The sequence below is a fragment of the Lates calcarifer genome, linkage group LG13, assembly GCF_001640805.2.
Source record: "Lates calcarifer isolate ASB-BC8 linkage group LG13, TLL_Latcal_v3, whole genome shotgun sequence".
Lineage (NCBI taxonomy): Eukaryota > Metazoa > Chordata > Actinopteri > Centropomidae > Lates > Lates calcarifer.
Genome location: NC_066845.1, coordinates 411,151 through 422,728, shown reverse-complemented (window position 1 = coordinate 422,728; position 11,578 = coordinate 411,151). Strand labels below are relative to the sequence as shown.

Here is an 11,578-nt window from a genome sequence, read left to right as displayed (position 1 = left end):
GTTTTTTATGGACTTGGGATTTCAAAGTGCAGCTGAGTTGAGGAGGGTGGCAGGTCTGGCAACCTCAGAATTATATCGCTGTTCTGTGCAGATGACGTGGTTCTGTTGGTTTCATTAGACCAAGACATCCAGCGTGCATTGGGGTGGTTTTCAGTGCAAAGAGTGCAAAGCGGTTGGGATGAGAGTCAGCACCTCAAAGTCTGAGGCCATAGTTCTCTGCCAGAATTGTTCCTTCTGGGTGGGGGGAGGGTTGCTGCCCCACATGAAGAAGTTCAAGTATCTCAGGGTCTTGTTCACTCATGAGGGTAGGATGGAGCAGGAGATTGACAGGAGGATCGGTGCAGCATCAGCAGTAATTCAGACTTGTATCGGACCATTGTGGTATGTATGGTCATGTTTGGGTAGTGACAGAAAGAACAAGACTGTGGATACAAGCGGCTGGAAATGAATTTCCTCTGTAAGGTGGCAGGGCTCAGCCTTAGACACAGGGTGAAGAGCTCAGACATCCGGAGGGACCTCAGAATAGAGCCATTGCTCCTTTGCATTCAGAGGCACCCAGGAAGCATCCAAATCAGATGCCTCCTGGTCGCCTTGCTTTGGAGGTTTTCCAGACACATTGTGGAGGGATTACATCTCTCATCTGGCCTGGGAATGCCCCTGGATCTCCCAGGAGGAGCTGGAAAGTGTTGCTGGGGAGGGGTACATCAGGTGGCAGCAGCTTAGCCTGCTGCCACCACAACTTGACCCCAGATAAGAGGATGAAAATAGATAGATGGATGGATGGCTTTCTGTGGAAACCAGGGTGATGCTAACTTCCAGGCTGGCCTACAAACATATGTCATTCCTGCAACACTCACACAGCACAGAGAAGCTCTGCCCCTTCAGCAGATAAATGTGAAAATAACCCTGGTGTCAAAACTTGCACATGCATCACTCTAGACAGTGAAACTGAAACATCCAAGCGAACAAATAAGCAATACACATTTCTAACTGAAGAGGAACTTTAGCATTTTTTGTGCTTGATCTGTTAATTGTTTGCAGTCCACAGTGTGAGATAAATAAAATTTACAGCTGCATATGTTTTCTGTGGTATTACAAATCCACTGCTGCAACTCTGTAGAAAATGGGGTGTCTAATAGAAAATTATTTTATTGGCTCACTTATATAAATAAAAGTATCTAAGTTATTTCTCTCTGCAACCCAACAGGGTGTCTCCATTTGACACATAAACAAGCCAACATACATCTTGCTAGGTTAGTTAGTTAGTTAGTTAGTTTATAATCCTTTCGAAAATTTTCTTTGTGTCTATGGCAATTCATCAGACAAAAACATCACACAAACACACAAAAAAACATAACATTACATCAACAGACCCCTAACAAAGTGTTCCACAACAACGTTCCTAAAAAACACTCTTTCTATACAAAGCTGTTAACAACAAATGGAAGAATAAACTACAAACAGCAATAAGGAGAGACAAAGGAAATCCACAAATAGCCCCCCAAATTAATCAACAGATCTAGGAAGTCAACACACAGACGCAAGCTCTTTTTCCTACAGACCACAGTAGATGAATAGGGTGTAAGGGACGTCCTGATCCAGCCATGGCTGAGTAGGTTCAGGACATACTCCTTTACCTCTTCATACAGGGGTCTGAGAAACGCATTGTAGGACATTTCAAACAACACACTCGTGAGCTGTCTCCTCTAGGGGTCAAAACCTGGAGAGCAGAAACTAATGCTTTCACCGCACTGTCACTGGCACTCAAAGCTTCTCTGAGTAGAGCAGTAAAATCAGCTCACCTCTCTTTTCTCTGTTTGCTTTTATGGTCTCAGCGATTACATTATTGCCCAAAAGAGGACAGCTGAGACTCTTCTGACCGATTAATACTGGAACTTGTATGGTGACATGTCCATAGTTCACACCATAGTTCACACCTTGGATCTGGAGTTTTTGTTAAAAGATGATGTAACCCTGGGCATGTGAACATCTCCATCTCCAGCTGCTGCAGGGACATCGAACTCTTGGCTGTAAGTCTGCATCCCTACTACCTGCCCAGAGAGTTTGGACACACCATTGTTGTCATTGTTTACATTCCCCCACGGGCCCCTCCACTTCACTGTTGCTAAACTATAAACACAGCACCTGGAGGCACTTGTGTTAATCTCGGGGGACTTCAATCATGTGACATTGGACAACACACTACCTGCTTTCTACCAGTATGTGGACTGTAACACCAGGGGAAATAGGACCACCTACTGTATGCTAACGTAACGGACGCATACAGCGCCACCCCGCTGCCTGCACTGGGGAAAGCAGACCACAACAAGGGACGGTGGTGGTGTGCTCAGGGGGAAGCATCAAGAAGAGGGACGCCTCATGGCTAGACAAACTGGTGAGGAAGGCAGGCTCCTGTCTGACAGCACAGAGGAGCAGCTACAAAGTGGATTAGTAAGTATCTATCTATCTATCTTCCAGTGTCTGTCCCTGCTATCAAAGGGGATATCCGTGCCATTAGCGGTGACAATTCCTTAAGGCTGGTAGGAAAGGAGAGACTCAGGTGGCTGGATTTGGATGTTGGGAAAGGTTTCTTCCATCTATGCTCTCTCTACCATAGTAACTTGGTCCCCTGAGTCAAGCAGCATTTGGAGTGGACCTCCACTAATAGCACAAGACCATACATCTCTTCCCAAAGAAACACACAGTGTCAATCATCACCAAGAAAGCAATGTGCTTTCTTGTGATGATTGACACTGTGTGTTTCTTTTTACAAGACTGGTGGCTTTAGGATAGCTGACCTGTGTTGGGGGCTTCTCTGCCGTATTAGTTACTGTCAGCCCCTCCCCAATGACCTCATTCTGTTTCCCAACATCGTCTTTTACAGACAGCCAATGGCCTGATGTCCAGCTTGGCGACACACAAAGCAGTGAGGGCAGCTCACTTTGCCCTGCTGTCTCTGCCAGAGGTAGTGAAGGGCAGCTTGTTGGGGAGCAGGGGTTTCCCGGTGTCATGCTGTCAGGAGGTTTTACCACCTGTGACAAGTGTTTCGTCAGTGTCTGTGCAGTTGGTTCTCTAATGGCAGCACGATTAGCCTTTAACTTACTGTCAACTTGAGCTTGCTTGGCTAAGTCACTACTGTCAAGCTGAGCTGCACTTACAGCTGCTGGTCAGGTTTTAGCTACTGTGCCAAGGTGTGTCAGTCTTCCTGCTTTCTCATTGGTAGATTTAGTGATCATCCTCTAAAAGAAGATCATCACTAAACTGTAGGGGTGTTGAAAATAATAGTTTCTGCATCAATGTAGTGACACAACATAATAAATTATATTAACTGATTGAACTGTCTGGTGTGGAGTGGATGTCAAGTCAAGGATTATATACTGCCTCTGATGAATAGACTGAATACTAATGTGCCTGGAGTCGGAGCCACACCTCTGCCAATGAGAAACAAACACACACACAGGGAAGACACACAAGGGAGAAGGGCAAGGGAGAAACAAAAACTGACAGGAAACACTGGGAAGCTAGAGGTTACACAAGAGGCTGTAACAATTTACTTGCTACTGCCCCACTAACACCTTGACAATATTTAGAACATATTTTAACATGTTACTGATTCTTAGTGTTGATAGGCTAGGAAAACTACAGTGCACTATGCCAATAACACTGAACATGTACCTTTTCCCCCCAATGTAGTACATCTCCAAAAAAACTGCTTTTCTAGACTTACATTCTGATTAATGATCAAGGAATCACTTGTTAGTGGATGTTAGTGGAGCATTTTCCTTTCATGATACTATAACAAAATACTCTACAAAGTAATTAATCATAATTACTATACTGGATTTAGCTGGCATTAATTCTCCAAAGTAAAAATAATGGTTAAGTGGACCATTTAATCAGATCTGTTTTGATTGTTAAAGTGTAACAGCAGAATATAAAATAATACAATACATTTGGTTTTTAATTGTTGAGTTTAAGTCATGTGCAAGATACAAACATTTGTTTTATCAAAATGTATTTTGTACCCTGAACACTGGCGATCTGTACAGGTTGTACCCTGCCTCTTGCCCAATGTCAGCTGGGTTAGGCTCCAGCCTCCCCGCGACCCTTACCGGATAAGCGGTATAGATAATGGATGGATAGGTGGATGGATGGATGGATGGACTGGACTGGTACTTATATAGTGCTTTTCTAGTCGTATTGACCACTCAAAGCACTTTACACTACCCATCACATTCACCCATTCACACAGCGCTTGCACTATTACAAAGCGCTCTAACACATTCACACACCGATGTTGCAAACATACGGACTGGAGGAGCCGGGGATCGAACCTTCCGATTAGTGGGTGACCCGCTCTACCTCCTGAGCCACAGCCCCTGGTATTAGGTAACTGTGGTGCTGACATATCTGGCTCTGTTTAAAAAAAAATTGTATCATCTACATAGAGGAATCTTTCATATTCAGTATCATTTCATTTTCAACCTCATGTGAAGTGCAATTAACAGAAAGAACCTAAATCAGATCAATATTTCCTATGAAAAAAAATTATTTAGCAGCCTATGCTTTTTCTTTTCTCCTTTTCTTTCTTACTTAAAGGCAAGTAGGTACATGTCCATTACAGTCAATACACATAGACTATATATAAAGATAATACCTTAGTGTTCAACCACAAACATCTGGCCTACTTTATGCAACACCTTTAGCCTGAAGCGTAGGTTTCTAAAACAACAAAATTAATGGCCAGCTTTTCCTCCTGACTGGGGTTGCTAGGCGATAGATAATTAGCGATTAGGACCGACCCTTAGCCCACAACCAGACCCATATTCGCCGCGCTGTGTATTCTGGGAACACACAGTAGTTTCAAGATGGCGGCGAGCAGGAGGCTGGCCAAGGTAAATCCCCCGATCCCGTTATTTTCATACAATTTGTAATGTGTAAAGATGCATTGGCGGCTAGCTGGCGCGTTTGCTCTTCACCTTAACGTATATAAGATAATGCTGTTGTGTGAAGAGACCTTTAATGCCGATTTTTAGCTGTAAACTTGATAAAAACGATAGGTCACTACTCTCCACCCAGGCGACCCAGTATTAACGTCAAGCAGAAAAGCACCGGCAAATTAGGCCGGAGAGTCCTAGAGTCAGCCCTGCGGACACAACCAGCGAACTCCTGTTCCGTTTACCATCCAACACTGTCTTTCAGGCAGCTACGGGTTGTATGACCGAGGGAGCGAGTTTAGATGTGCCCAACACAAGACCGTTAGCGAGTTTCCAACACGCAAGACGTTTGCTAATCAGCTAGCTTGCTAGCCTCAGATCTCAACTGCGTTTCAGCTAGCTAACCAGTGAGCATCAGCCAAACACACAGTGACTCGCTCTTGGGGTCCTTTATCTGGGCATGGCTCAACACGAACTTAGTGTAAATCCATAGCAAACATTTGTCACCGCTCTACGCTAAAGCGACTCCCAGCAAATGTTTTGTGTCGTTTTAAGAGTGGTGATGCCACATTACTCAAGGTCTATGTTAACGTAGCCGTTTGCATGTAATCAACTTTAGGTTGTGTACCTCTATTCCAGTGCTCCTTTATCGCAGACGAATGAGCAGACCAGTTAGTTACATAGTTAGCTCATATTTTCAGTGTTTGAATCTGTGATTGATCACTTGAGTCAAAAGCTGCCATTCAGAGAATGAGGACAAATTTATGCGAAAGCAAAAGCCGGCAGAAACGTCACCGTTGTTGTGTTAATTGTATTATCTAGATCTCGTTTCATTTTGCATGATTACTTTAAGATAATTCCAACACAGATAATGTAGAGGTCATTACTCAGGACTTTAAAGAGCAAGTAAAAGCAAAATTTCTCTATTTATGTTTCAAGGCAAAGTATCAAATGCTCCATTATGCGACAGCATGAGACAGTATAAGTGTACAGTTTAAGACTTCAAGCTATAAAAAAATGTATTCATAAATCATTTACTAAGTCAACACTGCAGAAATAGTGCAAATTACCGTGGTAAAGACTCATATACTTAATGTGTGCCATAGTGATCATAACACACAGTATTCCATTTTCCAGACAAGACTTTGTACAGCAGCTACTTTGAACCTGACAACACACACAACTCGTTTTCAGTCATTGGCAGAACAGATCAAGGAAATCAGCCTGAAAAAAGACTGAGGCTTGAGCACAATATTGCCTTGGTTTACAGCAGTGTTTCCCAGAACAAAATGAGGCTATTTTTTAGACCGTTGCCTAATAACCATATTGATCATAATAGATGAGATCCTGTCAGGATATACAAGACCCAGCTCAGCAGATGACAGTGATTGAAGATCAGGCTTGTACCTTTGCTATATTGGAGTTAATTAGACCAGTATGTCAGAATATTGGGAAGTTGAATGGGCAATTTTGCTAAATAACATTAGCATATCATCACAGTATCATCCCACCAAATCCTTTCACTCCGTAAACGTCAATATTGATTTTTCACCAACCATATATATGTACACATAAGTAACCAACTACAGTAGTTTGATGAATGAAATTTGATTTGGGGTATTGTATACATTTTGATTTTGCTTATCTGTCTCAGTTGTTTTTGCTCTGATTTGTGGGCACGGTATTTGACAGAAAAATATTTATATGCAGCTGTAGACCACCATATACAGCTGTAAATTACACCGCATTTTGTGGAAAAGTTGGCCTAGTTTAATTTAGTATTAATTGGAGTACTGTTAGTAATTGAGAACCAGGGATCTCTTGAGGTGGTCACCTTCCTTTTAGCCACATTGTTGAACAATAACACTATCCATGTGTGTTGATACATACATGTCTGGGATGGTGCAGTGAGACCTTTGAACAGATTCCAAACTGGTTCTAATGTTAAAGTGGTTCTCTATACCCAGCACTGATGATGTGGAGTGAAAAGTAGAATATTTCCTCATTTCCTAAATGGAAATAAATAGCAGATCTTACACTAAAGTACATTTCTTAAGTTATCTCACCTACAACTGCTTTTATGTTTCCATTCTGTCTGTAACCTGCTTAGGATATGGATCCCCTGTCTTGACATTTTTTACTTCTGTGGTATACATTGTGTGCTTCTTCTCTCAGGAACTTGAAGAGATTCGCAGGTCTGGAATGAAGAACTTCAGAAACATTCAAGTTGAGGAATCAAACCTATTGTCATGGCAAGGGCTCATTGTTCCTGTAAGTCTCCATTCCATTTTGGGCTGATCTGATATCTGTGGGCCTACAGTCTCCTTGACTGATCTCCATCTCTCACTTTCAGGACAACCCACCTTATGATAAAGGTGCGTTCAGGATCGAAATCATTTTCCCCACCGAATATCCTTTCAAGCCTCCCAAGATCACATTCAAGACAAAGATCTATCACCCTAACATCGATGAGAAGGGACAGGTGTGCTTGCCTGTGATCAGTGCAGAGAACTGGAAACCTGCCACCAAAACTGACCAAGGTGGGTGTGTTAGTGTTACAGAGGGCCTCTGTAGTGAACTGATGCTATCAGCTAAAGATCTCACATTATTAGGTGTTCATGTGTCTACACAGAGGTAGAAATTGTTTGATTATATTTTTAATTTTACAAGAAAAATAATATAAACACACTGTTAGGTAGCTATAACAGGAAGTATGCTACTATAAAAAACAAGATAAAATTGGACAAAATTGTGACTTGTGATCTTGCCCAACAGCAGCTCCCATGCAGGGCTGCAGAACACTGGATTGCATAGTTTGGCACTCCACTAGCAGCTACTTGTTGGTCCCAGAGGCTGGTGAAGTTGCAGCAGTATTTTTATGCTCTTTCCCTGTCTCTCCCTGCTCACCTCAGAACCCTTTCCTCCTCTGTATTGACATTATGCATTTCAGCTACAATGAAGAGCCCCGACTCTGTTTTGTCTTTTAACTTCCAGGCTGCACCGGAAGTGGAGATGTGTTTCATTGTGTCGTGTTTCATTATATCTGCTGCTTATGTTCACCTTGCACCAGAATTTCATTAAATTGCTGACCAGTTTTATAATCTAATGAAAACTGACAGCTGAAGCATTATTGCAGTTTTTCACCATAAAGACATCAGGCTGCTGCTGCAATACACAATGAGCTGGTTGTAAACTAGTTAACACCGTAGGTAATTTATTTAACTATAGGTGGTGTCAGGGTGGTTATGACCTCCTCGTGAATTGGGCATGTGTTCTCAGCTTTGAGACATTATATTGTACTGTGAACATTAGGACGGAGACTCTGACTTTAGTTTACTATAGCTAGACATTGAAAGACACAACCAGAAATGAAACAAACAAGCCACATAAGGTCAGTACTCTGGCTCAGACTGATGACTAAAACAGTTGTTATGTAGAAAGTGGAATCATCTCCTCCTCATGATATTCACTGTATGCCATTTACTTGTGAAAGTATCACATCTTTGCAGACTTACTTCTTAGCTAACTACCCTTTGCTTACCAGTATAAGGCTCCTATACTGACAGTCAACAATCATGTTTAATAATTATTTGCTCTGTTGACTTTCCAAATGCCATACCTTATGAATGTAGTGCCATTAAGCTGCTGAATGTTGAAGCTCACAATTCAAACAATAATGTAGGAACTTATAAGAAACATGCACAAACATGTTAAATTGTAATGTAGTGTATCTCTGCTGAGTTTGAATAGTGTACTTAAATGAACTGAACCCTACCAGACTACTTTAAATTACAGCCACTTGCATTCATTGGTAGATGGTGGTCAGTAATGTAGATTGCTAGAAACTGATATGTTCCTTTTGTTAACTCCACCTTTGCAGTCTTATGTACCACCAGTGCACTTTCTACCAGTGCATACTAGAGGCTGTAGGCATGTTAGGAAAAGCATTGTTCATATCTAACGTGATTTCTTTTGCATTGTGTGTTTTGCAGTAATTCAGTCCCTCATTGCGCTGGTTAATGACCCCCAGCCGGAGCATCCCCTGAGGGCAGACCTAGCAGAAGAATACTCAAAGGACCGTAAAAAATTCTTGAAGAATGCTGAAGAGTTTACAAAGAAACATGGTGAAAAGCGGCCAATGGACTGATCACCTGATGAGCGTGTAGCCCTCTCTCTGTCTGTCTCCCCCTCTCTTATCTCACCTGCCCGACCAAATACCGTTCTGTCACTCGCCTCTCTGCTCTCCCCCCACACCTCAGCACCTTCCTCGCTCACTCTTCTTTCTCCTCCTCCCCCACACCGGTCCTCCTTGCAGCCCAGGAGCTGCCCAGCTGAAGCAAGGCAGCGGCACCCTAAGCCGCCCTCCTCATCCAGGATTCTGTGGATCAGACAGCTTCCTCGCCCTCCTCTTCCTCCTTCTCCTCCTCCTTCTCCTTGGCCATAAATATCTAGACCATTTCTAACTTTCTACTCCTTTCTTAAAGTGAAAATGGAAAAAGAAATGCTAAGGGAACATGATGTTCAGATGAAGAATTAGATGGAAATACTCAGAGTAATGTGTTAATTTTCTGTTGGCTTTTCCTCTATATAAACAACTGTTGTGTTAAATAGATCTCACTTAGACATGATTTGTTCTGATGTATTTTATTGTTTTGCAGAGCGGGAAAAGTGGTCGATGACTTTTTTCTTTTGACCTATCATCCATAATCTTTTCAGCTAAAAAACAAACATGACTGAAAAAAAGAGAAGCTGTAGCTAGGACCTGGAGGCACGTGCTGACTGACAGGTTTCCCTTACCTCCACTGCTTCTAGACTTGCACTGTACTCTGTGGAACAATCCCTCTCACTTCTCCTTCCCCACAGTTTGTAACCCACTGAGCAGAAACATACAATGACAGGCCATACATGGATCAAATTGTTAAAATTGTTGTTAGAAAATTATTTGAGTGTGCATGCAGGTAGTATTAGCACACCTTTAAAGGCAAATGAATTAATACTATCCACCCATTTTCTCAGATATACTGTGATGGGTTTTGCAACACAGATCAGTTGCACTTTTAAGACCATGTTGTTAAAACTGTTTACTGCATCACAAATGGCTACTCTGACTGTCTTTTCCTTTATTAACTAACTTTTGATTGGCACTTGATACATTAAAGTGGTGGCAATGTGGGAAGAACCTGTTAAGTTAGTTCATTTGAATCTTCCAGACATGTCTCCTCTCCCACTATTGGGCACCCCAGTATAACCATCTATCACATTATAAACAGAGCCCTTTACCACACTGAGACGTATTCCAGCATCAGATTGATTGTCAGCTGTCCAGCTGAAAGGGACCTAAGTCATTGGGAGGGGGGAAGGAGATGCTGGAGAAGGATGCACCCAGCTGGAATGGAGTTCAGTTCCTGGAGGCGGTCCTAGAAACAAGCACCTTGAAGGCAGCTGGGAGAGGGCTGGCTGTCCGGGGATGTATCAGGACATGGGAAGGGACTGCAGTGGCCAAAAATCCACCGTGTAACAGCTGTTTGATCTGGTCCCAATATCGTTTCATAATAAAGATGGCTAACCATTTGGCCTCACTGTCTACCTGGTTGTCAAGTGGATGTGGCACATGTTTGGTTTATGATAACTAGACAAAAGCAGAACTAACACAAACCCATCAGCGTGATTTAGAAATTAACGTAGTGAACTAAATGATGCAATTTAATAACAAACATTGCAAATGTAGTTTCACAAAAAAAAAAAACTAATTTCATGGCCAACTTCTTTTTTCTGGAGCTCTTAACAGCATCTCTATCGTCTGCAGTATAAGACATTGTGAAACACAAGTGATAGCCTTTGAAAAAGTAGAGGATCTTGAGTTTAGACTTTTTGTCAGCTTCAAGGTAAGGAATGAACTTTCCCATCTCCCATTGTCCCAGAGGTTCAGTGAATATTAAGATTTTCAATTCAATTCACTTTTATTTAGGTGACCCCAAATCATTATATACACCATCTCAAGGCACCTCACAGACTAAGACTGTGACCGTAGAACATTACAGAGAAAGAGCACCAACAATTCCCACCATAAGCAGTCAAGAAAAACCCTTTTATCAAAATCTCAGACAGAACCGGATCTGTGGTGGGTGGCCAGTTGAGTTGAACTCCATTTACCACATTTTCCATGTATGTGACGTGGAAATACAATAACTATAATTCAGAATCCTGTTAAATCTGAAACGTGGGCTGATTTTAAAAGCCCAATTTTGGGTTTTGGCTGTGGAAATGTACGCTAAGCTATCTAGATAAGTCTTTTCCAGTAGTTTATGGTGCGGATTTGTTTGATTAAATTAAAAATACAAAAGCATGCATCCACCCCACAGTAGCTACAGGATAAGTTATTACTGATGTCTACATTTTTACGGTGGTGAAAAAAAGCATCTAGATCCTGAAGTAAAATTAGTAATGTGAAAATATTCCATTACAAAGTAAAAGCCCTGTATTGAAAATGTAACTTAAGTGATAGTCCAGAAGTATTATCAGTAAAGCGTACTCTGATTATTAAAAGTAAAATTACTTGTTTATAAGCCCTGTGAGATTCATATTATTATTATTCATTATTGACTAGAAAAGAAAATCTAACGTGACAGCACACTGGGAAA

The 11,578-nt window shown here is 41.8% G+C and overlaps 1 protein-coding gene across 1 annotated transcript; it reads left to right on the top strand.

Annotated features, from left to right (window-relative positions):
• Window positions 1–4,801: 4,801 nt before the first annotated feature.
• On the top strand, window positions 4,802–10,521 carry LOC108898993 (ubiquitin-conjugating enzyme E2 L3). The gene is made up of 4 exons (XM_018699224.2): window positions 4,802–4,895; window positions 7,113–7,208; window positions 7,291–7,477; window positions 8,930–10,521. Exons 1-4 carry the CDS (start codon window positions 4,869–4,871, stop codon window positions 9,082–9,084), a joined length of 465 nt encoding a protein of 154 aa, XP_018554740.1. The 5' UTR covers window positions 4,802–4,868; the 3' UTR covers window positions 9,085–10,521.
• Window positions 10,522–11,578: the final 1,057 nt, after the last annotated feature.

Coding starts and splice junctions, on each gene's coding strand:
- LOC108898993 (XM_018699224.2), top strand. CDS start 4,869: ATGGCGGCGAGCAGGAGGCTGGCCAAG. Junction 7,209..7,290: donor GGCAAGGGCTCATTGTTCCT/GTAAGTCTCCAT, acceptor TCTCACTTTCAG/GACAACCCACCTTATGATAA. Junction 7,478..8,929: donor TGCCACCAAAACTGACCAAG/GTGGGTGTGTTA, acceptor TGTGTTTTGCAG/TAATTCAGTCCCTCATTGCG.